Source organism: Penaeus chinensis, chromosome 28, assembly GCF_019202785.1.
Source record: "Penaeus chinensis breed Huanghai No. 1 chromosome 28, ASM1920278v2, whole genome shotgun sequence".
NCBI lineage: Eukaryota > Metazoa > Arthropoda > Malacostraca > Decapoda > Penaeidae > Penaeus > Penaeus chinensis.
This window is the reverse complement of record NC_061846.1, coordinates 1,044,608-1,062,107: the sequence shown is the minus strand read 5'-3', so window position 1 is coordinate 1,062,107 and position 17,500 is coordinate 1,044,608. Positions and strand designations below refer to the sequence as shown.

General features: G+C 38.8%; 2 protein-coding genes across 2 annotated transcripts in view; one reads left to right on the top strand and one right to left on the bottom strand.

The window, feature by feature from the left end:
• Window positions 1-2,009, top strand: part of LOC125039891 (6-phosphogluconolactonase-like) — an 11,763-nt gene extending 9,754 nt beyond the window's left edge. The window contains exons 4-5 of the mRNA XM_047634246.1: window positions 39-196; window positions 718-2,009. Coding sequence (XP_047490202.1) covers window positions 39-196; window positions 718-819 — 260 coding nt within the window. The 3' untranslated portion in view covers window positions 820-2,009. The remainder of the gene's footprint in view (window positions 1-38; window positions 197-717) is intronic.
• A 381-nt stretch (window positions 2,010-2,390) lies between these two features.
• On the bottom strand, window positions 2,391-6,674 carry LOC125039890 (DNA-directed primase/polymerase protein-like). The gene has a single exon (XM_047634245.1). The coding sequence runs from the start codon at window positions 5,532-5,534 to the stop codon at window positions 3,621-3,623; it is 1,914 nt and encodes a 637-aa protein (XP_047490201.1). The 5' UTR covers window positions 5,535-6,674; the 3' UTR covers window positions 2,391-3,620.
• Between the last annotated feature and the right edge of the window lie 10,826 nt (window positions 6,675-17,500).

Genomic DNA, 17,500 nt, shown 5'->3' with positions numbered 1-17,500 from the left:
TAGTAAATACCTTAAATATATATGATTTATGTTTACAGGCCATGCACTGCTGAAAGAGGACAAGCTGTGGATCGCACCCATCAGCGACTCCCCCAAGCCACCCCCGTGCCGCGTCACAATGACTTTCCCAGTGATCAACAAAGCACGCTGTTGCATATTTGCAATGGCTGGCCAAGGGAAAGCAGACATGGTAAAGGTGAGGCTCGATTGTAATTAACTGTTGTTTGCATTACGTTATGATTATCAAGGGGAAGGGGTCAGCTGTTATGTTCTTCTTTTAGATTGGGTATAGAGAACCTGATATGATAGGCTGTTGCACATTAGCAGTATTTCAAAAGTCATTGATAATTATTGCCTTCAGCTGGATTATAGAGCTTGTAAGAGGAAAATTTGGTATCTCCCTCTTTCTCTCCTCCTCTATCTCCGTCTCCCCATCCCTCTTTCTTCCTTCTCATACTACAGTTGCCAACTATTGGCAGACTACTAGACAACTGTTTTTTAAAAGATTTGTGCTGATTATTTTACTTGTAATGTCTTGTATATTCTCCCTCTCTCCCTATCCGTCTCCCTCTCCCCCCCCTCTCCCTATCTCCCCCCCTCTCCCTATCTCCCCCCCTCTCCCTCCCCCTCCCTCTCTCCCTCTCCAACTCCTTTACCCCCCCCCCATCCCCCACCCCTTATTGTGCTATTATTATTATTGTGTGACTGCACTTTCAGCGTATTCTTGGAGATGGAGAAGCACTGCCGTCCGGAATGGTCAAGCCTATTAATGGAGAACTCATTTGGATATTGGACGAAGGAGCTGCGTCTAAACTCTAGAAGTTAGTGTCAGTTGGTAACCTGAGAGGAAAATGGTAAATAGTTCCACAATGTTTTTTAAACTTCATTAGTGGATCGACTTTTTTTCTTTCTGTCTCTCTCTTTATCTTTTATGTGTACTTTCAATGAAATGTTTGATATGTTCCTCTTCATTATGTGATAAGTATTCAAATCGCCTTATTTTATACATTCCATTTTAAAGGGGGTAGGTAATGGTACAGATTAAATAATTTTCAAGTTAATATAATATATAATGTCGTTTTTTTATTCTGTATCAATGCTCATTGCAGGGACCACATTCGAAACAGAATTTATACTGGAACACTATATGTGACTTATATTAAGATGTTTAATTAAACTATTTAATTAGAAAATTAAATATGTGATAGTATTGCCTTTGGTTGATATTGGAATAATTACACCTAAGAGTAAAAGAGAAAATGTATTACTAGAAAATTGTATTTTTTTCATGTAAGGATTAGTGATTTGAGTCATGAAATTAGGGAATGTATGAGGTTGTTTTTATTATAATGTTGTTAGATTTATTGTTACATGATTATTAATAATATTCATAGAATTGTATATTATTTTTGTTAAATTTATAATTTTTCAGATTTATAGTTAGATAGATGGTGCTTTAAATTTCACATATTTTGTGTAAAGCCATCTTAATTTTTTTTTATTTTCTTTTCTTCTTCTTTTAATGTGTGGAATTCATGTCAAACAATTTGCAAATAGAACAACAAAGGGAAGAACAAGAAAACACCTGAATATGTCGCAGGCCTCTTCGCTGCATTGCCCTAAAGAAGCAATACAGAGGAAAGACCTTGGGCATATTGGTGTGTTTTCTCGTTCTTCACTTTTTATCTTCTTTCCATTTTATGTAATTTAAAAACATTCAGCTGTTCATATTGTTATAAAGGTAAATTGTATCCTATATCTCATTATAGGCTGAATTCAGGAGTTAAAGGACAATTTAGAACACTGAGGAAGAAAAGCATGACATATAAATATATATATATATTTATAGTTAAAGTTATAGTCCCAGTTGCTTATTTGTTTTTCCTTTGATGTACGGACAAGAGGGAGAGCTTTTCCCTGTATCTAAAAAGGTGCTGGTGTTGGTACACAACTATTGGCCTGAGACAGACTGTTTTGTACTTTTTATTTTTCATAAATTGAGAACTAAATATAAGACTATTTATTAACCTGTGAAGAAAATGGAAAGATATTCTTGGTAAAATTTATGATGAAAAATACTAGACATCGCTCTTGCAGTTTCCATTTTGATGGTCTCGCCTTTCTTCTCTGTCCCTTTTTCCTTCTTGAGTCTGTTCAGTAAATAAAGCATCTTCAACCTTAGCAGATATAAAGTGAAAGTCAAAGCACAACTTCAATATTTATACATTTATTTTTTTATAGATGGATTAATGTTAATACTAATCTTCTGATGATGGTATTTGAAAGGCATTATTTAAACATTTTTACCAATAAAGCTTTTAATAAATTTACCAGCATCACATATTTGAAATATGGCATAACAAGTAAACATATCTAAACATGAAGTTTGATAAAAAAAAAAAAAAAAAAAAACATTGGAAATTTTACAAATTTTGACTGTTGTCCCCATATAAATATCTATATTCAATACTTTCAATGGATAATTCACATTTTTTATATTGGAATGACTTCTGTAACAAACTCTTTATTTGCCCACTGGACTGTTCTTGCTACATAATCACTGCACAAGTAATATAACCTGAAATATGAGCTTATATCCAATCCTAAAAATAGTGAGAAAAGTACATGACATTTGACTAAACACTGTATGACTATTTGCTAGAATTCAAGTAGACCTAAATGAGAGTATCTGCATCCTAAAGTATTTTTAAACCAATTGTCCAAACATGCATTGATCAAATGGTTTGTTAATTTAAACTCTCATGTGCATATAAACATTAATATATTCATATTAATACACTACTGTCGTGAGATAGAATGCAATAATGTGACTTTAGTAATGATGATGTTACAAAATGAAGGTTTAAACTTGCATATTCAGGCAATTGATCTGAGAACACCTTTGAATGCGTGCATGTATTGTCTTAGTGTCTCGATGGTCTTCTTTTAAGAAGAAGTGTCCTAAATTATATTGTAAAGGATATATGACATCTATTATTCCTTTTCTTTTATAAAATTTTAAACAACAGTGATTTCCCAATCAATTGTTTGCTATATCACTGAGTGATCTTGATCTAAGTCAGATTACTTTAGATCTTATATGGTAAATAATGTTAACAAAAATAAAAGAAATTCCATAATAATTTAACTACAAATTGGAGGCAAATTAGTTTTAAACCACAAAATAATTTGTAACTCATTAAGCAACTCTTTTATGTTACCAACAACACATAGGAAAGATTAACATTTCTGAAGCGAGCATCATTAATAAATGTGAGCTCTGTCAAATTTCTATATTATTCTCTTGGATACACAATCCCTTGTCAAAGCCTGCTCATGCTACGTTTACTATAATACAGTTTCATCATTATCACTGTAAAATGTGTAAAGCACTTTGTATTAATTTCCCTTGGCTTTTTTTACACTACAAATGAGTATATTAATACATGACAGACCAGTAATAACTAACAAAATAAATATATATTACTAAAACCTTTGTTCACAATATATAACTTTGTACCAGAACAGTAAAGGTACTCTAAAAACTTTTATTAATTTCCTTACTTACTGAAAATAAATCTATAATATATCATGCAATAGAGAATTTTTCATATTCAAATTTATGGCAGCATAAAGTCGTCATCGTCAAGACCACAGCTATTGAATTCCACTTCATCCCCAGTTTGCTTTTGAAGCTCATCTTCAACTTTGGCTGCGGCACTTGCAAACTCTTCGTCCGATTCAAAATCATACATGTTTGGGTTCTGCCGCACTTTCTGGTCTGTAATGAAAGTTTCCGGGCAAAGATTTGTTCTGCAATCGTCAAGGGATTTCTGTGAAGACTCGTCAAAAAAGGAACTGTTTGGAGATGACATGAGGGACAGCCTGTCCCAAGGGTTGCTCTTCTGAGAACTCTGCCTGCTCAGTGAAGATAGAGACATCTCATCAATTTTATCCCACATTTCAAACTTTTTTACAGTATTAGTCAACTTGCTGTCTGACAGATACTCATTCTCAACCTGCGCAGCTGCCATGAGTAAAAGATTATCATCCTCCTCATTCTCAAACTCTGTAGCTGCCACCTCCATAATATCAATGTTATGCTCGTTCTCAACCTGTGTGGCTGCCATGGTTAGAAGGTTGTCGTCATCATCGTTGTCATCCCAAATGTCATTTGCACCATTCTGAGAGTCTTGGATCCACTCCAGCACCTCTTCCTCTCCCATTTTCTTCCAGAATACCGTCGACTCTGGAAGTGGAATGGGGTTTGATCGGTATTCCTGGCAGTCTGAGTCGTGACATTTCTGATAATAAACAGCTAGTTTCAAGTTTGCAACGTACATTACCCCATTGCTCTTGTGCTCCCTACCAATGTTGTGGCAGAACCTATTATTGGCGATTTCATAAACCAGCAATTCACTTTGTGGGAAATAAAACCAGCAGCGGATGTAACCATGACCAAGGATACTCTGAATGTACCTGTCAATCTCTGGGTACGGAGAGTGGCTGAACCCTTCCATCCCCGGGCCTGCACCTTCTTTCTCCTTCTGTCTGCACTTCGGTCTTCTTATCCCATCGTCTCCAAAAGTCAAGATTTTGGGGCTCTCTCTGACTGTTGTCACCAGAGAATCCAGGAAGAGCATTTCCTCTGCACAACCTCCCATTTTTGTCAGTAACACATACTGATTCTCTTGAGCTACCACCAAAGGTGCGTTTTTCCCTAATTTTGTTGAACGTAGAATTCTGAAGTTCCTGTTCTTCGTGTACACTCCTTCGTCACAAAATAGTCCTTTATTTCCCTTGGTATCTGTTACAAATAGGGTTTCCACATCACTGAATGTAAAGCCAGGCATTTCTTTCATACCTTCCCTTGCCCAGGTTCTTATCTGATTGCAAATCATGATAACAAAATTTCCAACATGAATATTATTAGCAAAGGCCACCCCTGGAATGTTAAAAATCAAGTGACGGCTAAATTTTGCAAAGGAATAGCTAGTCAAGTCAATAATATCTTTGCGGTTACAGCATACCCCAAACTCCTTGAGGAGAAAGTGGCATACTATCTTAATAAATGTGTTGGTCATCTGAACACCATCATTCTCAGGATTGTGCAAGTACATGAACTCAAGGTCGAAGTAAAGCTTACATACAGAGTTCTCCTGGATGACTTCATACGTACACCTCTGAGTGGGGCTGCGCTCGCACTGATGGATCCACATCATCTTCGGGTGCGTCACCACAAAATTCCTCTTGCCCCCCTGGCCAAGCGCTTCCCCCTCAAAGGAGAACACCATGAGGCCATTCCCCTGCACCTGGGCAAACTTGATGGCATCCGCTTGGCGACGGAAGGTCTTCCAGGTGGCAGGTGGACCCAAAATCCCAGGTCTGTACTCGCTTACTAGAGGTCTCTGTTTGAGGTGTTTTCTGGTCTTGGCAATGCGCAGCAGCACTTGGTCCTGTGACTGAGTTCTGCCATAGAAGCCTCTGGCAGTGAAGGGTTGGGTTTCATTCTTTCCCTTTTCTTCCTCTTCCATCGTCTCATTTAGGCTTTGCTTTTGTGGAAAAATCACTTAGAATCACCATCTGAAAAAGAAGTTAGATATTACTTTTCAATCTTATTAAGGAAGTAAATGACAATACTGATCAAATATAAGAACAGCAGACATTGCTACCAGACTGTAGAATAGCAACATCAAATCTGATAAGAAATATTCATAAATTAAAAGTATAGCATTTTACTATTTTTTATTTCTTTCTAGTGAAAAAGAAACTAGATCTACATTTCCTTTTCATAACAGAAATATCTGGAAGCATACATTTCTTCAAGCAAAACCATTTCTCTATATAGAGTTGTAAGAATATCAGAATATTAAATTTATATCTTACTAACAAAAACTCATACGCAGTCTACAGAAGCATATTAAGTTAATCCATAGCTGCAAAGAAAATGTGATGTTCACTTTAGTATTGTTTTGTGAAATGTATCTTCAGAGAGACAGCTCCACAAATGCTCAGCCACCAAAGGGGTCAATTAGCAGCCTACACGACCTCACCTGACTTTCCCCTTCCATGAGCTATTTTTTATAATGCTTTTAATTTCAATGCTGTTATTACTTTTATTGAAACTATAGTGTTATTAACAATATGAAGAGTAATAAAAATACAATAAAATATTGATTATCAATTTCCAAAGCAAAAGGGTAAAGAGGTGGGAGAGCTAGGATTAGTAATTTTCCTTGGTGACTAAGGACTTGTGGAGCTATCTATGTGTAAATACTATGAACAAATTAGACTCGCTGTGGGCAGGGCATGTATGTACTTGCCATGTCCATTCATTAATTCACAATGGATAAAATGTTTGATAAAAGTTTAGTAAGGCACTGGGGGTAAATTAGTTCTTTGGCTTATGATCGGGTGAGCAGCCTGTCACCCCAATGAGTGGGAAATGGACTCCTGACCTGATAGGACATTGTGAAAGGGGGCTAAGTACTATGCAATGCCCATTACTTCTTAGTGGAACCTTGGCTCTCAGCCTCTCATTATTGCTTCAATGGTGCATCTGGTAACTTAATTATAAACAAACGTGTTCCTTGATACGATATTAATATTAGTGTAAGAAGCTAAAGTTTCACAATGTAAGATATATTCAATATATTTCAATAAAAATGCTTTGACAAGGACTCAACTTTTGTTTATATCCTCCAATATTCAAAGCACACAGGAAAGCAAGGCAAAGCAAAGAAAGAAAAAAAAATGTATAAGACAATACTTGGACTAACTTATGACAAGGCTATATTGTAGGCTGTGCTGAAAGGAGAGAGAAAGATAAGCCTTTAGCCTTTTGTACTCCAGCAAAGGCCAGCAAATGTCTAATCTGTATATTCTGGTAATAGAGGTTTTCGGCCTTTGCCAGTAGCCATGGCAAACACTTGACCCTTTATATTTGAGAAATCTATTTACAGTTACTTAAGCAAGGAATGACAGAGCTGAATTTTTACCTCATATTTAACATGCACTCCTATCTGCTTGTATGCATTCCCAATAAACTGCTACAAATAACTGTTTCAAAAGCAAGTACTTCTATGAGTGACATAATTTTAGTATAAAATATTGAAATCCAGCATTCTAAGGGACCAGATACAAGGGATTCAGATAATTGTGAGAAAAAGTCCCATTTGAAAGCCACTGCAGTTAAGTTTATAGTATTTACCAGTGTGCTGAAATGACAAATGCATTAACAAAAAAATAAAAGAATGAAAACAGGAAAGACCAGACAACAAGAAAATTGGCATTCAGACATAAAAAAAAATAATAAATAAATAAAGACATCAAAGGAAGCGCTGCATGATTAAGTATATAAGAGAAATAAATAAAATCTCATTTTATGAATGCTATCTTTATTACTTTATCTGTTTTTGATGACTAAAAATATCAACTGAAATAAATGAAAGACACAAAAAGACAGGAAGAGAGAGAGAGAGAGAGAGAGATACAGAGAGAGAGAGAGATATACAGAGATACAGAGATACAGAAACAGAGAGAGATATACAGAGATACAGAGATACAGAGAGAGAGAGAGAGAGAGAGAGAGAGAGACAGAGAGAGAGAGAGATACAGAGAGATACAGAGAGATACAGAGAGAGAGAGATACAGAGAGATACAGATAGAGAGAGAAAGAGAGATATACAGAGAGATACAGAGAGAGAGAGAAAGAGAGATACAGAGAGAGAGAGAAAGAGAGATATACAGAGAGATACAGAGAGAGAGATACAGAGAGATATACAGAGAGATACAGAGAGAGAGAGAAAGAGAGATATACAGAGAGATACAGAGAGAGAGAGAAAGAGAGATATACAGAGAGATACAGAGAGAGAGAGAAAGAGAGATATACAGAGAGATACAGAGAGAGAGAGAAAGAGAGATATACAGAGAGATACAGAGAGAGAGAGAAAGAGAGATATACAGAGAGAGAAAGAGAGATATACAGAGAGATACAGAGAGAGAGAGAAAAAGAGAGATATACAGAAAGATACAGAGAGAGAGAGAAAGAGAGATATACAGAGAGATACAGAGAGAGAGATATACAGAGAGATACAGAGAGAGAGAGAAAGAGAGATATACAGAGAGATACAGAGAGAGAGAGAAAGAGAGATATACAGAGAGATACAGAGAGAGAGAGAAAGAGAGATATACAGAGAGATACAGAGAGAGAGAGAAAGAGAGATATACAGAGAGATACAGAGAGAGAGAGAAAGAGAGATATACAGAGAGAGAGAGAAAGAGAGATATACAGAGAGAGAGAGAAAGAGAGATATACAGAGAGAGAGAGAAAGAGAGATATACAGAGAGATACAGAGAGAGAGAGAAAGAGAGATATACAGAGATATACAGAGATATACAGAGATATACAGATATACAGAGAGAGAGAGAGATATACAGAGATATACAGAGATATACAGAGATATACAGAGAGAGAGAGAGATATACAGAGATATACAGAGATATACAGAGATACAGAGATACAGAGATACAGAGATACAGAGAGAGAGAGAGAGAGAAAACGAGAGAGAGAGAGAGAGAGAAAACGAGAGAGAGAGAGAGAGAGAAAACGAGAGAGAGAGAGAGAGAAAACGAGAGAGAGAGATAGAGAAAACGAGAGAGAGAGATAGAGAAAACGAGGGAGAGAGATAGAGAAAACGAGAGAGAGAAAACGAGAGAGAGAGAGAGAGAAAACGAGAGAGAGAGAGAAAACGAGAGAGAGAGGGAAAACGAGAGAAGAGAGAGAGAGAGAGATATACAGAGAGTGAGAGAGAGAGAGAGAGAGATACAGAGAGTAAGAGAGAGAGAGATATACAGAGAGTAAGAGAGAGAGAGAGAGAGATATACAGAGAGTAAGAGAGAGAGAGAGAGATAGAGAGATACAGAGAGTAAGAGAGAGAGAGAGAGATATACAGAGAGTAAGAGAGAGAGAGAGAGATATACAGAGAGTAAGAGAGAGAGAGAGAGAGAGATACAGAGAGTAAGAGAGAGAGAGAGAGATATACAGAGAGTAAGAGAGAGAGAGAGAGATACAGAGAGTAAGAGAGAGAGAGAGAGATACAGAGAGTAAGAGAGAGAGAGAGAGATACAGAGTAAGAGATACAGAGAGAGAGAGAAAGAGATATACAGAAATACAGAGATGCAGAGAGAGAGATATATACAGAGATACAGAGATACAGAGAGAGAGAGAGAGAGAGAGAGAGAGATACAGAGATACAGAGATACAGAGAGAGAGAGAGAGAGAGAGAGAGAGAGAGACAGAGATACACAGAGAGAGAGAGAGAGAGAGAGAGAGAGAGAGAGAGAGAGAGAGAGAGAGAGAGAGAGAGAGAGAGAGAGAGATACAGAGAGATACAGGGAGAGAGAGAGATACAGAGAGTAAAAGAGAGAGAGAGAGAGAGATACAGAGAGTAAGAGAGAGAGAGAGAGAGATACAGAGAGTAAGAGAGAGAAAGAGAGAGAGAGAGAGATACAGAGAGTAAGAGAGAGAGAGAGAGATATACAGAGAGGAAGAGAGAGAGATACAGAGAGTAAGAGAGAGAGAGAGAGATATACAGAGAGTAAGAGAGAGAGAGAGAGATACAGAGAGTAAGAGAGAGATACAGAGAGTAAGAGAGAGAGAGAGATACAGAGAGTAAGAGAGAGAGAGATATACAGAGAGTAAGAGAGAGAGAGAGATACAGAGAGTAAGAGAGAGAGAGAGATACAGAGAGTAAGAGAGAGAGAGAGAGAGATATACAGAGAGTAAGAGAGAGAGAGAGAGAGATACAGAGAGTAAGAGAGATATATATATATATATATACAGAGAGTAAGAGAGAGAGAGAGAGAGAGATATACAGAGAGTAAGAGAGAGAGAGAGAGAGAGAGAGATACAGAGAGTAAGAGAGAGAGAGAGAGAGATACAGAGAGTAAGAGAGAGAGAGAGAGAGATACAGAGAGTAAGAGAGAGAGAGAGAGAGATACAGAGAGTAAGAGAGAGAGAGAGAGATATACAGAGGGTAAGAGAGAGAGAGAAAGAGATACAGAGAGTAAGAGAGAGAGAGAGAGAGATATACAGAGGGTAAGAGAGAGAGAGAGATACAGAGAGTAAGAGAGAGATACAGAGAGTAAGAGAGAGAGAGAGATACAGAGAGTAAGAGAGAGAGAGAGAGAGAGAGAGATATACAGAGAGAAAGAGAGAGAGAGAGAGAGAGAGAGAGATACAGAGAGTAAGAGAGAGAGAGAGATATATATACAGAGAGTAAGAGAGAGAGAGAGAGATATATACAGAGAGTAAGAAAGAGAGAGAGAGAGAGAGAGAGAGAGAGAGAGAGAGAGAGAGAGAGAGAGAGAGAGAGAGAGAGAGAGAGAGCCTCACACCCGTCGCTACCTCGCGCTCTGCTCTCGCACCCGCTCTACCGCTCTCTCTCTCGCTCAACCCCTCTACCTCTCTCTCTCTCTCCTCACAAACACCCTCTCTACCTCTCTCTCGCTTCTCGTCTCTCTCCACCCTCTCTAGCCCCACTCGCTCTCTCTCACAACACCCGCGAACTCTACCTCTCTCTCTCTCTCTCTCCACACACTCCTACTCTACGATCTCTCTCTGCTCTCTCTCCTCACCCTCTCTACCCTCTCTCCTCTCTCACACCCTCCCTACCTCGTCTCTCTCTCAGCCACCCTCTCTATCTCTCTCTCTCTCTCACACCAGCTCGACATCTCGCTCTCTCTCGCTCTCTCTTCTCTCTCTCTCTCTCTCTCTCTCGCCTCCTCGTCTCTCTCTCTCTCTAGCGCTACCTCTCTCTCTCTCCCTACCTCTCTCTACCTTATCTCTCTCTCGCCCTTCCTCTCTCTCTCTCCCTTCCTCTCTCGACCTCTCTCTCGCTCTCTACCTCTCTACCTCTCTCTCTCCCTCTCTCCCTCTCTCTGCTGCTCTACCTCTCTACCGCGCTACCTCGCGGTCTCTCCGCTCTCTCTCTCTCTCTCTCTCTCTCTCTCTGCTCCTCTCTCTCTCTCTCTCTCTCTCTCTCTCTCTCTCTCGCCCTCCCCCCTCCCCCTCTCTCTCTCTCTCGCTCTCTCTCTCTCTCTCTCTTCCTCTCTCTCTCTCTCTCTCTCTCTCTCTCTCTCTCTCTCTCTCTCTCTCTCTCTCTCTCCCTCCCCGCCCTCCCTCCCTCCCACTGCTCGCTCGCGCTCGCGCTGCTCTTCTTCTCTCTCTCTCTCTCTCGCGCTCTCGCTCTTCTCTCTCTCTCTGCTCTCTCTCTCTCGCACTTGCTCCCTATCTCTCTCTTTCCCCAACACCCCATCACCAATTATTCATGCTGGCCCCCCTTATCCCGTCTGCCAAAACGCCCCAGTACTCAACCAGAAGGCCTCCCCCCCTGCATCCGATGAATATTCTGGCTCTAAACATCCCTGCCATATTCCCCGTACAAACCAAAACACAACAAAATACCTGCCACACCACCCTAGACCTCCCCCGTCGGTGCTGCCTCTGCGTCTGTGCGTGCGCTTCCCAGAGGTCGGCGTCCCGACGCCAGAGATGCGCGCGCCTGTGCGGGAGCTTGCGGTTCCCTCAGGCTGGGCTGAGACGCGGGTGCGGTCGCCGATCTCTTCCCCTCGTTCTTTCGGGCGGCGGGGGGTTTCCCGCGTGTGTGTCGCTGTGTTCTTCTGGGTTGGTTACTTCTCGTTTTTTCTCCGGCCCGCTTGCTCCCGTCGCTTCCCCACGTTCTTCGCTCCCTGCGTCTCTCCCGTCTCCCTCCGCCCTCTCTCCCTCTCACTGGCTCTCTCGCCTCTCTCGCTCGTCCCGCGCTCTCGGTCCTCCTCTCTCGCGACTTCTTTCTCTTCTCTGCGTTCTCTTCTCCTTTCTCTCTCTCTCTCTCTCCTCTCTCTCTCTCCTCCTCTCTCTCCTCGCTCGCTCTCCTCTCTCTCTCGCTCTCTCTCTCTCATCTCTCTTCTCTCTCGCTCCTCCTCCCTCTCGTCTCTTCTTCTCCTCTGCTCTCTCGCGTTGCTTAATGTTTGTTCTTTTTTTTTGTTTTGTCGTCCTCTCACCTAATACCTCTCCTCCCTCCTCCCTCTTCTCCAACCTTTCGTTCCTCCTTCTCTTCTCTCCTTCACTTTTTCTTTCTTTCCTTTTTGACTCTTTCTCCCTTCTTGCTTCTTTCCCCTATCCTCCTTCCTCTTTTGACTCTCGCCCTCTCGCCCCTCCCTCTCCCTTCCCTCTCAAAGTTCTCCCTTTTTCGCTCTTTCTTCTCCCTTCTCTCTTTCTGCTTTTTTCTCCCCCTTTTTCTCGTCTTTTTTCTCCTGCTCTCTATCTCTTCCTTTTTTTTTTGTTACTACACCCAGTTCATACTAAAATACCAATAACCTGAATGATCACATTGTACACCCCCGCAACTGTTTTGTGGGTAAGTCAGGGCCCCATCATACTATTAACCTACCACCAGTACTAATATTGAAGGCTGCCATAGACAACATTATTTACATAATTAAACCTCAACAGAAACTAATCCATACCACTACCAAACCAACCTCGAACATCCCATTTCCCAAACCACCTTAGAATATATTTAGCTTTACCAACTATACCTCTTCACATACTACTATCAAGTCCTCGGTTTCCTTTATGTTCCCTGCGTTTTTGAACAAAAGCAGGGAGGAAAATTATACAAAAATTGTAACATATGAATATGGTTATTTTCCATTTCCTCCTTCTCCCTCGCTGTCTGTATTCTCCAAAGCACTTAATTCCTTTAGCCTCACATAACTATGCTAGGAAAACTACAAAAAAAAAAAACAAAATCAATGAGCCCTAGTAATGACGCATTCTACTGAAATTCTGGTTTATCTACAGAATATCTAATCTTAAGGGATTATGCTAATTAGGCATATTGCAATAATTATCAACATTAAATAATTTCACTACAATCTTGTGTTCGACTGGAGCTTGCCTGTTTTATGATGTTCCGCTCGGAAAAAGAAGTTGCTGTCAGTCTCTTCGCCTTTTAAATTAATTTTCCCCCCTTTTCGCTCTGAAACGCGCAAACAGGCTTGTTTTCTTGTTTCGTTTCATTTATCTATCTCCAGTGTAATCCCCCCCCACTGGACGAGAGTCCTACTGTCCTCTCTCGTAGCGCACCTCATGCGCGGGCGTTAAAATTCCTTCCTTCTTTTTCCTTCTTTCTCGTTTCCCAGGGCTCACGAAAGTGATTCTCGGAGATTTGTAAAACAACGAAAATCCCGCCTTCTTCCTCTCACCTCCTGTCCTTTCACCTAAAAAAGACACGAGGGGAGAATAAGTTGTTTATTTGCTTTAGCGCAAACTTAAATTATAATGTTCACATTTTATTTTATTTAATTGTAAATTTTGTTAATATTGTTGTGGTTTTCCCTTTGGTAATCATTAAAAGGGGTAAAGTATGACGACTTTTAATTATTTAAAATATATCGGTATAACCTTGACCTCCTGGCGTTTGGCATAAATTCGAGTTGAACATAAATAACTAAATTCCCCTATACAACTAATACAGACTAAAGTAATGTCCCCAGAAAAATATTATTTATTAATTTATATTTTTATTTAAATGCCACTCACGGCTAGAAAAAGTAACTATTCAATAATTACTATTGCTAAATGGAATTAAAAGGCCCTACTAAAGAGATGAAGCGGAATATGAACTCCATCGCGAACGCCGCTTCATGTAAAACAGGTGGGACAGACGCATCTTTTCGTAGGAGGAGCGTGCTCTTCGTCTCAAATTCCTCGCCTTCTCTACTCTACTCTCGCGACTTCATAACTATGAGTCGCATCCCTAACACCGTTTTTCCTGTTGGCCGCGCCCCACCCACTGGCCCCAGCCAGGGACCGCAACAGAAGAACGGCCAAAACCACAGAAAAAGCTCACAAACTTCCCTGGAATACTTGTTTTAATGACTAAACTCTCGACGGGGTCCAACCGCTATGAGGGGCAAACGCGTCCCAGGAGGGGTCCAAGGCCAGTTTCTCGCCCCTCGAACACGAGTCCGTCGCGGGCCGCAGAGAGTTTTATCCCCTTCTCGGCGATCGGTAGCAATCATGACGGCAATAGACGTGGGGGAAACCGAGGTGGTGGTGGGAGTGGCTGGTACAACCAGGAGGGAGGGAGGAAACCACATTACAAGAAAGACCAGACCCCATACACCTCAGAGAGGTTCCCCTTCATCGTACTCAGCAACAGAATGTCGGAAGAATGCCCAGTCCGTATTGCCAGGGTGGCCAAGGGTACGGGAATTCGCCGAGAGGGAGGCAGAATCATGGAAATCAACGCGGGGGCCGGTTCGGTGGTGATCACAACAGGTTCAATTCCAATAATGGCAACAATCCGAGAAGAATGAATGCAAACACCCCCTTAAGTGATATCCCAATTGATAAGTTTGTGTCGCCCAATATGATAAAGGATCCGTGGGAGCATTTTGGGAGTGATGAAGCTATAGAACCTGAATCTAGTCCGGTTATAACTTTAGATAATTTTCTCGGAAAAATATTAACGCTCTGACACACAACGTCATTTAATTTTGAAAATTCCTACGAAGAGGGTGTGAGTGGGACTGAGGGTGACAGTTCCCCATGCAATGACACACAACCTAGGGAATAGCGATTACCCCCCCTATGTGGCAGACGTCATCAAAACAAACCTCGGAAAAGGATACGGGAAGCGATACAGCAAGTGATGCATAGCAAAATCTTTGGGCTTTTGTCTCTGAGATATGGGCTAGGCGTTTGTGCAGTTATAGATATATATGTATATGTTGCCTGCCCCCAGCCCTCCAAGGAACCCCTCAAGTTATTTTTTCTTTCAATATCTTTTATATTGTAATTTAAGGTCTTTTTAATATACACGTAATACATATATCCCAATCAAAGCAATATCTTAACACTCATATGAATGAGTATGAAGTTAATAACTGTAAATAAAATAATAAAGAATAAAAACTAAATAAAAAAAAAAAAAAAATAAAATGGGACCTTTATTTTTTTATCCCTTTGTCTTTTTTTTTTATAGTTTTTAAGGAAGGGTTTTATGACTAAAAGAATTAGAGTCAACAAAAACTATGAAAAGTGTAACAGATGGAAAGAATAATATATTCTGTGACATATTCAGAGATTGCAATGGTAGATTTATAGTCGGGCCAGTCTCTTAAATTCCTTAAAAAAAAAAAAAAAAAGGTTGCTTTTTTCCTTTTCCTTTTTTTTTTTTTTTTTTCTTTTTTTTTTTTTTTTTTTTTTTTTTTTATTTTTTCTTTTTTTTTCCATATTCTTTCTTTCTTATTCTTTTTTAACCTGTTTTAAAGACTAATAACACAGACTAGCCTCATTAATGTTAAAAGTACAAAACGTATCAACAAAATGTACAAAGCAATCAATCAGTTCATAAGCTATAGATTTCTACAGTTTTATGAATTTTTCCCATGTGACACTCCAGATAATTAATAATAATATTTCTCTTTTTTTTTTCTCTCTCTTTTCTTGTCTTACATTTTCTTTCCCCCTTGTTTTTTTTTTCTTATTTTTTTCTTTTTTACCATTTGTCTTTGTTGCCATACACTTTCCTAGCAGATTTTTACACTGTTGGCTTCACAAGTAGTTTTCAAATGAGCAGTTCAAGACTGTAGGTGAATTACAGTATTGTAAGGTTTTAGATATTTTGTACCTTTAAATACTTGATGTTAATGACTGGAATATTTGAACTTGACATTTCTTAAAACAGTGTTACATTTGTAAATGTAAAGCCATTGAAAGGAGGTATTTAAGATTATTATTTTGTTAGTCTTCGACAGGTAGTATTGATTAGATGTAAAGTGTGAGAATAATATGTCTTATGTGTATGCTGTAGAGGAATAATTGGCTTTTTTTTCATCATCTGAACACTGTTTTTTTTTTAATATTTGTATTGATGTCTTTTGGAATGATTATGAAGAAGAAGAATTATATCAGACTATTTTGATAATGTTTGTTATTATTAAGCAAGCTGGTTGTGTTTAATGTGCTTATGCAAAATAAAGTATAAAATTTCAAGGATATTACAGAGTGAAAAAAGTATGTATTCATATTCATATTGATATGCTTTCTTTTCTTGTTTTCAAAAAGCTATTAGGCTCTGTGTACTCATGACAGTGTATGAGATAGTTGAGATTTCTATTTATATCTTAGTAAGTACATTAATTATAGCTATCTACTGACATTATTCATGCTTAGGCATATTGTTATGTTTATAAATGTAACCATGGAAATTATTGTACAAAGTTTTATGCTATTCTGTATATTTTTAAAAAGATTGACTGTTCTCTAGATTTGTGAATGAATTGATTTTTTAAAATGTGAGTGCATGATGAAGGATAGAAAATTGGGCCCAAGATTGCATACCCTTTTTTTTTTTTTTTTTCTTTTCTTTTCTTTTCTTTTCTTTGCCTTGAGTGTTCAAACGATCCGGTGAGGCACTAGCAGTTTGTTGTTTTATTGTAAACATCCCGATAGCAAATACTTGCAAAAGGGATGGGGATGTGTCTCGGTAAAAGGAGAGCCTCGTTTTCTTGTTGCTGCTCCCCCTTTGCTTGCCAAGATAGCATTGTAGGGGAAAGAAAAGATATTTAATTAAAAGGGAATGTCCTCTAGATTTTCAGTTTTTTAATTTCAATTTTTAATTTTTCCCTTTTCCCCAAATAAAATGCACAGATCATTTCAAATTTTTTCCCCTTTTCTTTTTCTTTTTTTTTCTTTTTCTTTTCCCTGTTTTTACAATAGCTTTTGGGAAAATTTCAGACCCTGTGGAAAAAATTTGAAAAAAGTCCTTTTCCCAAAAAGGTGTGAAAATTGGTTCCCCTAAGGCGTTTTTAAAAGATTTGTGTTTTGGTTAGATGACCCCAAATTTGATTATTGGGAAAGGCAAATTTTTTTTAACCAACCCTACTTTGCAAAAAGGAAAAAACAAATTTGGGAAAATGGGGTTCTTTTTTTTTTTTAAAAAAGTTGCAACAATTTTTTACATATTTTCAAGCCCCCCCCCTTTCCTTTCCCCTGGAAATTTTTTTTTTTTTTTTTTTTTCAAAGAACAAAAGGGAAACCCCAAACTTTTAAAAAAAAAAATCATTATAAAAGTTTAAAAATATATAAAGCAAAAAGGGGGTTTCCTTTTCCTCATTTATAGAAAGTTTTGACCGTAGGGATTTAAAAAAATTTAAAAAAAACTAACCATTTTAAGCTTGTCTAATAAAAATTTTGGGAAAATATAAACACTTTTTCCCTTTTCCCCTCTGATACACCCAAATACATATTTTTCCCCAAAAACATGCATGCATGCACACATCACCAAAACACACTCCCAAACAAAACACCCCACCACACCAACACAAACACACAAAAACCCACAAAACAAACACCCACCCATCACAACACCAACACAAAAACCCCCTAAACACAAAACACACCACACACAACCACACACACACACAA

What these genes read in the sequence shown, in the direction of transcription:
- LOC125039890 (XM_047634245.1), bottom strand. Translation starts at nt 5,534, where the DNA reads ATGGAAGAGGAAGAAAAGGGAAAGAATGAAACCCAACCCTTCACTGCC.